Genomic DNA, 14,029 nt, shown 5'->3' on the forward strand with positions numbered 1-14,029 from the left:
GATTAATTTTAAAATCAAAAAGTAAGTCTTACAAGTATGAAGCTTCTATCAAAGAAGACAAACTATGAACCAATAACTATCAAAATGACTTTGACTACTAAGGAGGTTTTTAACATCCTTGACTACTCTTATGAGTCTTGCACAGACGGGTCACTTTGACCATTTTGAGTTTTTATATATGTACACAGACAGAAGAACAAACATGCTCAGACAGATTATACAATAGTCAAAGACTGCCTTTAAAAGTGTATAGAATCACTTGTAATAGAGGCAATTATATATTTTTTAATGTTGTGAGATGGCTTATGGTATGTTTTACTACAAGAGCTCAGTTCATTAAAATCAAGTCACACAGTTTTATTACAGTTCCAATGCACTAAAGGTTAAAGTGTCCTCTTCTACAAACCTCTAATATTTTGATGGATATCATATTGTCTTCTTTCAAACATACTCAAACATACTGAAAAATAAAAGAAACTGTTTTTTCTCTTGTGTTGATGGGCAAAGGCAATCCTGCTAAGCAAGGGAATCAGTGTATTCATTCTGAACAATATCAAGAGGTTCTAAAGATCCTAAATTGCTTACAAGGAGATCTTAAAATCATGAAGTTGTATCAATTGACTCATTGGAAAAAAAAGTTATCATTTGAATAGGTTCCTATACTTAGAGCTTACATCATTCCTGCAGCCTGCTGAACCACCGGAGCCACACAAAAAAAAAGGAACGTTTGTAGAAAGCATTGAGGCAACCAAACAACAGCATTTAAAACACCTATTTAGCATTAACAAATAAACATGCCAAATACTAGAGGTTATAGAATGAGTCAGAATATGATCTGCAGCTTGCCAGAAATCCATTACTAAAGTAAATACCTCCACCCCATCCTCAAAATTGACACCTCCCAGTCAATAAAAAAGGATGTGATACAGTTACTTCATGAATTTGGTACAACAGGAATAAAAAATATGGACCAGCCAGTGCAAAAAATAATTAAGAAATTAATTGAATCTACTGTATATACTCACCTACAAGTCAGATTTTTTAGACTGAATTTTTCACTGCTGGGAAGGGTTCTGACATATAACAAGATCTTGACTATGAACTAAAATTTTCAGCTTGAAAATGTCAAAAGCTTGATAATTGACATGGGGCCGTTAACCACAATGTTAAATTTGCAAATGTCAGTTTAAGGAAGACTGTCTTCATCTTCTACCTTTTACAGCTAAAATATGATGCAGTAAAAGAATATTTACTGTTTAGTCTTTATTTTGTCACAATACTGATTTTATTCATATTTCACACTCATCCATTTTGTGTATTGATTTTTACCTGTGTACATTCATATAGCCAAAAACCCAAAGGTGTAATAGCGTACCATTATTTGTGACAAAATTAATAAATATTTCAGTTTGTAATGACAATAGGTTATGTATGTCTCATCATGTGACCCGTGATTTCATGAGAATGGGTCCTAGTCTACCATTCAAAAGCATGGAGACAAGTCATTTAGAGAGCGTTGAGTTCAGTGTTAAGGGCAAAACATCTTTTTGTGTAAACAATATCGATAAAAATGACAAATATCTATTTCTACATGATACAGGTATTACAAAAAAACATAAAATAGAAGATTTTGCATTCTTGTACAGCGTTTCGAGTACCCGGAAGTAAACAATTAAATGCAGACCGGTCTACGGCTTTCAATACATTCTATATCGGAAATTCTGGTAAAGAAAAGGAAACCTGAACAAGACTTACATATCCTATTCTTTCTAGGAATTTCTTTTTCTTTGAGATAAAACTTCTTAACTTACTAAAATATCCTCAAATGAGTTGTTAGAGTTTCAATAACTTTCGGTTTTATTCTTTGTTGTTCACTATATTTATGATTTTGATTTGGGTTATTGATGGACCAAAATTAGAATTAATGAGATAATGGCCGTATCAAAACAATCCACATGGCTCATCAAGAATTCAATAACTTACTATTATAAAAACAACTCTGGCTTGGAATATTTATTACAATATTTATTGCAGTCATCAAAACAAACAGGTATATTCATTGTAATTAGTAGTAAGGAATATTACCCAAGCAGCTGTCAGAAATAAGTCCAACTTATAACGGGTCAAGGCTAGGTTCCAGAAATTTTAGGCTGAAAAGGGGGTCCGAATTATAGGCGGATCGACTAATACTTGAGTATATACGGATCCTTCAATTCTGTTGACCATGTGAGGCGTCCAAAGTTCCCAGAGGTATTTTGTTAGAAAATGGGGGTTTAAATTGGCATTTAGGGATGATTTACATGTACAAATATAAATATTAACGTGTACAAAAAAACTACACGATGAATAAACCGAATTCTGTATTTCGTATGATTGTTTTTATTTGTAGTCAGCCAATGAAGTGAGAGGGGTATGAAGGCAGCATATTCCCAAATTAGTGATTTCTTTAACAGGATAGCCTTTGCCATTCATCTCCCAGTTACCTCTCTAGTATAAAAGAGACTGTCGTTGCAAACATTTTGAGTATTGCTTTGGTTTACAGTGCAGCTGCCACGGAACCTGGATATGATTCACAGCTTGAAACATTAATACAGCAAGTGTCAGGTTAAACAAATGTCTAAGCAATCATAATGATTATCTTGACTAGAGTGCATCGTGCTTAGAATGTTTAAAAAAATCGAAATACAACTTATTGAACCATATACTGATATAGTCTTATAGATATACTATACTTGCAGTTGTAAGGAAACATGTCTTGTTTTGTCGTACAATGAGTAAATTCCAAATAGTCAAGAAAAGTGTTGTAGAAAAATCAATAGGCATGACCGCAAGATATTAAATTACAAATCATTCTTCAACAAAAACATAATATTGTACCATGATGCTGAGTTTCTGCAGGGGATGGTTTCTGCTTCAAATCCGCGGGAATAAGGGGGGATAATCAACTTCCGGTCGGCACGTGTTTCTGTTTCTTTTTCTATGTCCAACAGACGGGGGATCTAGCTATGGCTGGGGGGTCGCAACAGAAGAATAATTTATCCAAAAATGTTTTACAGATGAAGGTAATGTGTTATAGAATATTCTGAGGCCTAAAGAAAAAGTATTTTGTCTACCAACCAACTTACTAAGCAAAGTGATTATTTATACTATAGTCATATAGGCTTTTAAACATTTGGATACTCAAAAGAAAGAAATTTCCCTCATAGTTTTTCCAAAAGAGTGGGATTTGACGAAGCGTCATTTTCACGACATTTAAGCTGTCAACTTTTTGTAGTTCACATTTACATAATCTTTTCGGTGTGCATCCCTATATAATATTTTATACACATACTAGTCCGAATTTCTTCTGACCCTGCAACCCTCCTCCTTTATTTGAATATTGATATGTTGGGTTGGGGTCAGAACAATGTGCCATACAAAACCTTGGAGATTCAGCAGTACCGCCCTTCAATCTCTTCTAATGACTTTATGCATGGCACACCTACCTAGTTCGATTCTAGAATCATTTTCTTGTTTGATGATACCAATATTGCTAAAGAAATTACATTTTGTATTGAAGATTTGATCATTCTTCACAAGACACCCTGCTTTTTTATGGTACTTTGTTCAGAAAGCAGTAAGAATGTTCTAATTCCGGTAGAATTGATCTACCGCTGGTATGTTCACATGTATTCTATACACCACAAAGAAATATTTATCGAGATAAAATAAAAAAGAAAGTGCTTGTTCTCTTTATTAAAACTCAACTTTATAAGACTTCTAAAGATCTTAAAGTCTCTAATAAATTTCGCTCTGAGTAATTAATGTAACTTGTACTTGCACAACATTCAAGTATTTAGTGTCTGTCCGGTACTACCTTTCATCTGACTCCAGTCACAGTTCATTAGAGGTATTGGGCCAACTAAGTCTAATGTAGCAAAGTTTTCCTTCTATTTGTGTTGTCGTAATTATACAACCTACATACTTAAGGTTCATCTTTACCATTTGAAAACTATAGGCTCAATTCATTGAACTCAACCACAATTTTCCATCTGACTAAATAGACAAGCCTATGAAATTCTAAATATCTACATGTACTGTATATACATGTACATTGCATCTGTGTCTTCCTCTACAATGTGCTTCAACCCTCATTATTGTCACAGTATTTGATGTTTATGTATGCACTCCTGTGTATTGGACAGGTATATGTATCAGTTAAAGCTTCAATGGAAAAGACATACATCTTCAGTACAAGTTATGATCAAATATGTAGTTGGTAAAAAGAACAAATATCAAGTTTTTTTATATCTCAATTTTTTTTTGCTAGATTTTTCATCTTTTGGTTTAAAAAATAAGCATTTAAATGCAATATTTTGAAAAATGTTTCTTGATTTGATTGAATTCTTTTTTAAGTTGTTAATGTTGAGATACATGTATTGGTCTAAAAAATCTCTAAATTTTCATTCACCATATCAAGGTGATTGTAATTGCAGTTATGATCATCAGTCACACTGACACCAGCACATTTACAAGTAACATATATCAATATGTCACATGTGGTCTGTCCTTGTCTATCCAATTACTTGCTAAAGCCCAGTTTTTGGAGCCTAAATATTATACATTGAATTGAACATGTGAATTAAACTTGATTTATATGGTTTTAATGTGTTTAACTTTGTTGGCTTTTAAACGAAGACAAATGAATCTACATAGTTATAATATCTAACATTTTATTACAGTTTATGCAGAGAAGTGCTTTGAGAATTGAAAAGGAGAAGCATGAAGAGGAGCAACAAAGGGTTATTGATGATGAACATTGGGTTCTCGACCTTCCTGCTACAAAACAGAAAGAGTTAGTTCACTATTGTTTGGAAAATCTCCATGTCAAAGTTAATGACTGTATTTTGGTGTGTTTAATATGCATTTTTGTATTGTATGCAGTGCAGTCTTGAAGGTCAAAATGTGTGAAAAAAATTTTTTTTTTCAGACTTCGTTAGAGTGCAGTAGAAATTGTAAGACAAAAGATCGATATTTTGCATTTGATCGGTCAATTTATTTACCTTGATGTGCTATTTCCTCCAAAAATGTGAAGGAAAAAAACTAATTTTCAGTCTAAAACATCATTTAAAGATCAGTAGCTACATAAATTGGATCATTTTTATTTCAAAGCATGATAAAATTGACACAGGATGTACGGTATATGAAATGGCTTATAAAACAAAATCTAAAGTTGTGAAAATTGGACATTTCCAGTTTTGGTTGTACATGTAAATTAAATTTCACAATTTTTCATTTTGAAGCATACTTTTAAGGAAGATAATTATAAGAAACAATCATAATTAGTTTCAAAATATTCATTTCCAGCTGCAAAAGGCTATTTAATAAGGAGGGTTTGACAAAAAAAGGACTATTACTTTTTGGTTTTTAGTTGTTTCATTTTAATCTCTACCCGTGTTGTATAAGAAAGAAATATTATACAACCTTTGTCTAAAACGTATTATTAAAGACATTCAAACATAATTTCAGGTTTGTTTCTTTACATTCAGGGATGTCATTAGAAGCCGGCAGCCGGCAAAAATCGCCGGCTACTCTTTCAAACGTCGCCGGCTACTTTCGTACCCCACAAAAATAAAATTCATGAAATATTCTTCAAGACCCTCTTTATATAATATACTGACAATATTCATCCACAAATATTAAAGATTGCACTTGAATGACGCATCGGTGTGACTTTAATGCATTGTTCGGTTGCTAAAATAAATAGTCCGCGTTTTTTCCCTGTTTCTAAATATAGACTTTCTTATTTTTACCGAACTAAAAATACTTCGTTTCCAGTCAGCAAAAAGCAACATGTCGGGCCGTAAAAGGTCAAAGCCTGTGACACAGGGACAATCATCTATCTGTAGTTTTTTGTCACCAGGGCCAGCTAAGGCCAAAAAGACAGACAGTGACAATGGTAGATATAAATTAACAATCATATTATCGATGATATTTAATATCTTATTTTAATTCAATAAAATACTAGCAAGGTCATTGGGTATGACAAGTGCCATTTTTGTCAAAACAAAATTTTCAACAAGATTGGATCGATTGATGGTTCAAGCGTGTAATGAGAGAAAAGATTGATATGGGAGTGGTTAACTATGCTTTTCAATAATAAACAATTTGTTCAAAATTTTAAAAAAATATCACATTTTTTAGGCTTAATTAACAGAAACTTGTATAAAAATTGTAATCTTATTGTCCTGTACAATGGCCCAGGAGAGCCCTAGAATGCAGGATATTGCACCATTTACCCCCTGCCGTAATGGGCGGGTTCGCCGCCTACTTTATCTAATTAGCCAGCTACTTAAAAACTTAGTGACATCACTGTACATTAAGCAATGTCTTTTTCAAATTAAAATCTTTTTATTTTGTTTCCAATTTATATATATTGATGCATAATACGCACCCCCCCATGATCTGGAAATGATTCTTGTAAAAATGTGTGCATTGTACACACCAAAATACAGTTTGTAAAATAAAAAAATGTGTATACAGTGAAATCTGTCTAAACTGAAACCTTTTTGTTTCCACTTTATCAAGGTTCAAATTACATTTAAATTGATAGAAAGGGACTTCAAAAAAAAAAGAAAGTGCCTGGTTTTAGCAGATTTTCATGTTATTCAGGGTTTGGTTTAGACATGCTTCTCTGTACCTTCATATTACATCCTTCAAAAACTGTTTTTAATTTCACCCTACATTGATGAAGATTGTGTTATTTTCAGCTTTGTTTCCTAATATTTTTTTTGAGTTCGAGATTATTATGGATTTGGATTAAGTATTTTAGACATAGCACAATTGTGATTCAATTGTTTCACACAGTTGAAGTTTTGGGTATAAAGTTAATTTTTGAGTTTTTTATTAGAACTGGATACTTCTCACTGTGATCAGTAAAATAATCTGAATTGTCTATTGATTACGTTTTTTTAACCAAAGCAAAGCAAAAAAACAGGGATTATGGCATAGATTTGTGGTTACATGTATAATTTGTTTGAAAGGCTTTTGTTTAAATTTTTAGGAGCAAGTTTATTATTGAACCCAGTCATTTAAGGATAGAAAATTTAAAGTTTGGAAGATTTTCCTTCAATGGCTGTAACCCAGAGATTGAGGTTTGTATATTATTCAAGGCTGAATAAGATACTTTAGTGATGTGTATAGTTACAATTACTTCACTGTTTTTAGTTCATACATGTACTCTTTTCATTAATCCTTAATTGGATGATTCTCATTGTGAATAGATTTGAATATTTGAATTCAATATCATTCATAATTTTTATGACAAATTCTTAAAGATGTAGGATAGTCAAAACCTTTTATTCTCTCCTGATTAATCATGTCAAGTCTAGAAATTTGTGAGATTCTTTTCCCATACTGAATTAGATTGACAGTAGTGTAGCTACAATGCATTTCATAGAAGCCAAGGCTTCAACATGCTTGTAATAGAAACCAACCAAAATAAATACCTCCCTTTTTCTGCGACTTGAAAGGCTTATTCATTGATGCCACTGTCATATTGATAATATGTGTTCCTATTGGAATAATTTTCAGATTTACATGTACTTCTATTTACAATTTTTATTTAGAAACTTATGAAAGCATCAGAAACTGAGAGGGAACTGGCCAGGGCTGAAGTTGTTGAAAAGCAGTTGAGAGTAGATGATGAGGAAATGGCTGGAAGGTAATTTATTATTGGGTGGTGTTCTTCTAAGAATGGAAGGTTTAGGACCTGTCAGGATTAAAATATGAATGGCCTTTCTTTTATGAACCCCTAACTTGTGAAGTTAATTTTAAACCCTTTTAGTTTATAATCAAAAGTGACTGATTGTACAGTTTAAAGTTAAGAAGGTTGCAAAAGTACATATAATTCATCTTGTTAAGACTATATACACACTATCTTCCCCAGTTGAAAAAAGGTTGTTAATTAAGGAACCTTTGTAAAACAGCAGCTTTTATTCACATGGTTTTATTATTTATTATCTTCAGTTGTTGATTTAGAAATGTTTCTAGTTATTCAAGGTTTGTTGGAAGTTGTACTTGTTAGTACCAGGCCATTTTATTTTGAGTTTGGGTCTCTGAGAGTGCCTAAAATTTTAGAAATTTTCTGCCATCCCCAAAGAAAGTTTATTGACAAAAAAGAAATATGTCATAGTAGAAGTTGGCATGCAAAACTAAAAATTGTAAATTGTCCTTGGCTAAAATTCATTTGCGCAGAAAATCATTCTGAACTTTTCTGTTATAATTTAAATATATATATTGAATATTACAGCGATAGATTTCATTTCAGGTGATACTTTTTTCAGATAAACTTACATTACTACAAAGTCTTAGCAGTTTGTTTTTTGTTTTTTTTTTGTACTGATTATCCCCCACTTTGCTAGCAATGTAGATCCTTTAGTGGTCATGGTGTCCAATCACCTGTTTTTCTGTCCTGAACTTTTTCGTTACAGTCTCTGCTATTTCTTATCACAGCTATTGGTTCTTGGTAGTTTGACAGAAGCAACATCAACTTCCTGTTTGATTACTTTGTTTATATTTTGATCATATGTTTACTGGGTTGGATTAGGGTTAAGATATCTTTAAGTGAGCTTTCCTTTGCTCAGTTTTATTTAGTTTTTAATTTGGATTTAAAGCAATGCAGGATTGATAATATCTGTTTCAGGTATCAGACATTATTTGGGACAATTGCTAAAAAATATGCAAAGAAAAGACAGAGGTCAGCTGTTACAGAGGTTGAAGAAGCTCAGACATCAGAGGTCAAACGAAAGGTCAAAGAATTCTTAAAACCAGCTGATGATTGATGAAAAGTCTCGTAGATTTGGTTGTAGTCGTGTCAATTAATATTGACATGGAAGGTATTGGTAAAGTCCAAGTCTGGTAAAGAGGACCATGAGCATGAGCAATAACCACTGACAGAGATCTTCCAAGTCCATGACTGATTGTTATGTTTGACTGAATCTGTATAAATACAGTAACATGTACATAATAACTGTTTTACAGATTATAGACGTGTGGTCTACTGTGAAAGTACCTTTATTCAAGGGAACCAATTTTCAAGGTTTAGGGAAAAACTATCAGTTAATAGATTCTTGAATTCATGGATTTGACCACTATGTGAAACAAATGAAATTGCAAATTTCCTTTTCATTGGGAACCAAATTTTGTGGTTTAACGAACCCATAAAAAGCACTAAAATTGGTACCCCACGAACAATCACTTTCACAGTATTTTAAAGCAGTAGAAACCTTGTTGAGTTCAGAAAGTGAATGACTTCTAAGTAAATTATCTTGGTATGAGTAATGATTCAAAGTATTTCATGCTTGTTTACATGCATGTACATGTAAAAATATCTTTTCAAGGATTGTGAAGTCATTTCAATTTCTCTGGGTTGTCTGGTATTTTCATACATGTTAAATTGAGACATTTCATAGTAAATAATTCTTAAATGGTTTTGTGTCATCCCCATGCCTTGTTATAATTTTGAAGCTTGTATATTCTTAGGTTAACTGACCAGGGCTTAAATTCCAAATGTTTTGCTGGTATGCAACCCATGTATCAATTCTCATGATAAAGAGCAATACTTTTCTGTTGCAGAATATTTGGAATTTTTGAAAACATTAAGTTGCTCACTCACACATGAAGTTTTTAACATTTAACCTATTGGGAAGGTAAGAATTATGTGTAGCAATGAAAGAGACTTGATATGCATGATGCTATGTACTGTTTCTAAGAGATTTCTTATATTTACTTGATAATTGTATTGATAATTTTTAGCACATTTTCATGTTTTACATTAAGTCAGTGTTCGATGAATTTCAAATTTTGGTGCATATTGTACTGAGTATCTGTTTTGAATATCAAATGAATTTGGAATGTACAAATGTATCATTCTGTTGCACCTTGTGTATCATGTTTATGCATGCTATATTTGTTATTTATTAATGCTAATAACTATGAATTATTAGACTGGAATCAATGACTTATTATATGTAAATCACCTATTTTTATAGTGGATATTATCTAATAAATTGTTATGTTTAAAGATTAAATTGTTTTTGTTACAACTCAAATGTCATAACCTAATTTTCTCCCCCAATGAAGTTGTAATGGATGTTGCAGTTCTACTATTCGGCATAACATTCTTATTAAAACTCTAAAATGCACATCCTCCAATCAGTTTTATACCTCCCTCCCACTTAAAAAGTGGGCGGGTATATTGGAATCCCCTTTTCCATTTGTCCAAATTTCATTGCATTTATATTGACTCCTTGAGGATGGATTGGTTTAAAATTTGTAATATGGCTTTATATAGTTGGGGCATACATTGTAAGCAATTACGGTTTCCACCCAATATCAATTTCTTGTTATGTGGGACTTTCCCATTGAAGTTTTTTTTGTCACAAGATCTAAACTCCCTCTGGACAGATTGATTTCAAATCTAGTGAGTGGCTTTATATAGATTGTAAGCCATCTTGGCTGCGGTCCAATATCAACTTCATGTTGCATTTTCACTATAGGGAATGATTAATAAAATTTTTCTTACAAATATTTCAGTTCCCACTGGAAAGAGGTCCAGTGTGAATGTGGCTACATATAATGTAGATTGGTCATAATGTGCAAGCAATTTTTGTTGTGATTTCATTTTAACTTCCTGTATTAAAAGTGGTATACCTGGCACGACAATGTATCTAACTTCATGTTAATCATCTTTTTACTTAGGTCCTTATATATTCAATGCAAAGGGAAATAACTCGCACTTCAGGTGGACTGCTTGGAATTTGACAGTATTATGGATTGAAACAAGATAACTATTGCTGGATGGTTGAAATAATGGATTTTGCAACCAAAATAAGATTTACGTTGTCACCATTAATAAATTTTAAAGAAACTGTACATACATGTATAGATTTGGCACCATATATATTCATCTGCACAAAGAAAGATGCTTTGAGGGAGGTAATCAACCAGTTTAGAGCTATATGAAATAAGAATGTTGAAAACATTTGGTGGTTTGAAAACACAAGTCCTCAACTCAGGAATAGATTTCAATGAAACTTTATATATTCTCTTTCATTTGTGCGTAAAGTGAAAACAAATCTTGTCAGATACTTAAAATCCAAGATTTTTGCAAGTGAATGTTTTTTTTTTCTTTTAAAGCTACAAAAATATTTTCAATCATAAACAGAATTCCTTACTAAATTATGTTTGTTTCAAATAATTCACATCAAGTTACAATATGTAACATTTTTTGAATTCAACAAATTTGAAATCTGAGCTTTTGATAAACACATGTATATTATCAAGCTGCACCTCCTGAAACATTTTATTTACTGCTTTCAGTGTCTTGTGAAGATTATAGTCCTCTGCTGTGAAATAAACGAGAGACATGGTAAAAGTAGCCAAATGTCCATAAGGTCTTGTGAGTACAACTCATCTAAAACCACAGGATAAATTTCTTCCATATTTAGAAGAAATTGATTGTAACCAAATGTAGATGTGCATACTGTACTGACATTACATGTCGTCGTCCATAGACACTTGGTTTTTTGTGTGATAACTTGAACTTTAGTTGGTTGATCTTGATAATTTTTTAAAACAAGGTTCCAAACTAAAATAGGAGGTTGGTATGATTTTGGGTGTCATGGCCCTAAGCATTTCAGAATTAAGGGTTAAAAACAAACATTTCATAGAATATAATTATACAGGTCCAGTAAAAGCATAGGAATTCCTTTGATGGTCAGACTAGTTTTGATTTTTGGGGCTAAGGCTTTTTGGAATCTGGTCAATAACTTGAGTAAATGTGAATGGTTCTCTTTGAAACTGTATTACAAGATGCCATATCACAAAAGGAAGACTGTGATTGATTTTAGGGGTTGTGACTTGAGCCAAGGAAGAGTAAGGGGCCAGAAACAAGTCTTTTTTCTGATTTCTGGATAACTTCCGTAAAAGGGAATGGATTGCTTTGAAATTGTACCACAAGATGCCAGACCACAAAGGAAGGTTGGGATTGATTTTGGTGGTTTCAGCTGGAACCATTTAGGGGACCAAAATCTACAAAATCCGTTTACTCAAAATGGTAGTATAGTATGCATATCTTCAACTTATAACAATACATCCTACCAAATATGAAAGGAATCTGTCAAGTGGTTTTAGAGGAATTGTACTCACAAGGCAGTGATGATGGACAGACAGTTCAGTCATAAACATAATACCTTCTGCAGCTTTGTTTTGTGGAATATAATTAATAAAAGCCGACAAATTTTCCAAAATTAAAGGGTTTTTTTTACAATTACAGCTGGTCAAAACAACCAGTTATAATGTGGGATGGAGAACGCTGATTTCTCAACAGCGGATATTCATACGGATTTATCTCTGTTGAAACTGTCTTTATTGCTATAAAATGTAGATGTGTACACTACACCACCTTTTTGATGAAACAGTTTTGTATGATGGTTTCGGTACACATGCAACTTCAAATCTCATCAGTAGAAAGGGTCAAATGTCTACATGTAGCAATCTCATTTTATCTTTGCAAGGTTTGTTGAAGATTTAGCACAAATAAAAGTTCACTCCTAGTATGTTTTAAATATTGAAATATTTTACTATAACATAATTAACTTTCCAGGTTCACTAGTATAAACAATAAGAAGTTTATTAGTATAAATGTATTACAATAATATAACAAGTCATAATTCTTGTAAATTCAACAAGTTTACAATAAATCAGCTAATTTTGCATTCGATGTAAATTAAATTCTTTTCTTTTGTCGTAAAACTTCTGACAATGTCAGTCAATAAATGACACCTGTAACAAGCTTGAAACCACTCCATGATTACTTAATAAAGAAATCACTGAGCATTTACTGATGTTTAAAAAATTCTAAAGCTTTCTCAAAATGTGTTACATGAAGAATCAATTGAAAAAGATAAAAGTAGAATCCATAAAATATGGGGAAGCTAATGTGACAGATTTTTCCATATTCATTATAATAATTTATGTTTACAACTTCCTTTTATTGATATAATAATTGTTTGCTAATTTTAACAAGAAATTAAGAAATAAACCACTGTATCATATCATATTGAATTTAACTGAAATAAACTGTCTCTATGAATTAACAGATATGCTAACACCTATATTATGTAGCATTGCAACTCTGTTCTATTGCAAAGACCCATATAAAAACTACTTACTATGAAAGCAGTTTAATTCGTGAATACCAATTTTTGTGGATTAGGGAAGAAACACAATTTTGTGGATTCTTGATTTCATGGTTTTGAGGTTTTCAGTTTACACATCAATGGAAATCCACTTTTTTTGGGGGGAACCACTTTTTGCTGTTGTTCCTACTCAGGAAAACAACAAAAACTGGTACCCAACAAATAATAGTACTTTCACAGTACTACAATATGTTAAAATGACAAATGTGGTTAAAAACTATTAAAAAAATACAAACAAGGTAAAAACAAGAGTCTATGGTGAGATAAACCAATTTTGAAAATAGACCTAAAATCAGACAAGATGTTACTAATCTTCATACCAAAATGTACAAACCTTTCACATTAAACCAAACCCATAACTTACACTGATGAACTACTTCAATTATATAATATTTCATTCTTATAATAAATACATAATGTTGCATCCTGGCAAGATCCTATACGTCTCATTGAAATATTTCCAGCTACCTGCATGACTTAAATTCAACAACTAGACCAATATGGTCATCACTTCATCTATCTGCATTCATATCAGCAATATAGACCTCTCTGACTAGATATACACGATGTAATTGCATATTAAATCCAAGCTACTAGAGTGCTGTCCCCTATCAAGTTGGATGAACAAGATATGTCACTACTTCTCCTTTTCCTTTCAACATTGTATTTCCTTTATATTCACAATTAAATCCCTCTTCTATTAAAATCTCAGCATTGTTCTTTGTTATCTTAAAAAAAAATGATTAACCATAACTTTAAAAAATCTAGGATCAATAAGTATACAAACA

The 14,029-nt window shown here is 32.0% G+C and overlaps 3 protein-coding genes across 7 annotated transcripts in view; 1 reads left to right on the forward strand and 2 right to left on the reverse strand.

The window, feature by feature from the left end:
• Nucleotides 1-2,936, reverse strand: part of LOC148616240 (uncharacterized) — a 65,239-nt gene extending 62,303 nt beyond the window's left edge. The window contains exons 1-2 of the mRNA XM_088583097.1: nt 2,878-2,936; nt 407-460 (exon numbers count right to left, since the gene is read on the reverse strand). Of these exons, the coding sequence (XP_088439223.1) occupies nt 407-430 (24 nt within the window). The 5' untranslated portion in view covers nt 431-460; nt 2,878-2,936. The remainder of the gene's footprint in view (nt 1-406; nt 461-2,877) is intronic.
• On the forward strand, nt 2,922-10,063 carry LOC148616242 (M-phase phosphoprotein 6-like). The gene is made up of 5 exons (XM_088583099.1): nt 2,922-3,062; nt 4,722-4,834; nt 7,043-7,133; nt 7,608-7,702; nt 8,684-10,063. Exons 1-5 carry the CDS (start codon nt 3,006-3,008, stop codon nt 8,820-8,822), a joined length of 495 nt encoding a protein of 164 aa, XP_088439225.1. The 5' UTR covers nt 2,922-3,005; the 3' UTR covers nt 8,823-10,063.
• Nucleotides 10,064-12,597: 2,534 nt separating this feature from the next.
• Nucleotides 12,598-14,029, reverse strand: part of LOC148616243 (adenylate cyclase type 2-like) — a 67,175-nt gene continuing 65,743 nt past the window's right edge. For all 5 annotated transcript variants that reach the window (XM_088583101.1, XM_088583102.1, XM_088583105.1 and 2 more), the window contains one exon: nt 12,598-13,969. In XM_088583101.1, coding sequence (XP_088439227.1) covers nt 13,853-13,969 — 117 coding nt within the window. In that variant the 3' untranslated portion in view covers nt 12,598-13,852. The remainder of the gene's footprint in view (nt 13,970-14,029) is intronic.

Source organism: Perna viridis, chromosome 5 (assembly GCF_037379345.1).
Source record: "Perna viridis isolate PV_CMFRI_1.1 ecotype Kerala chromosome 5, ASM3737934v1, whole genome shotgun sequence".
Taxonomy (NCBI): domain Eukaryota; kingdom Metazoa; phylum Mollusca; class Bivalvia; order Mytilida; family Mytilidae; genus Perna; species Perna viridis.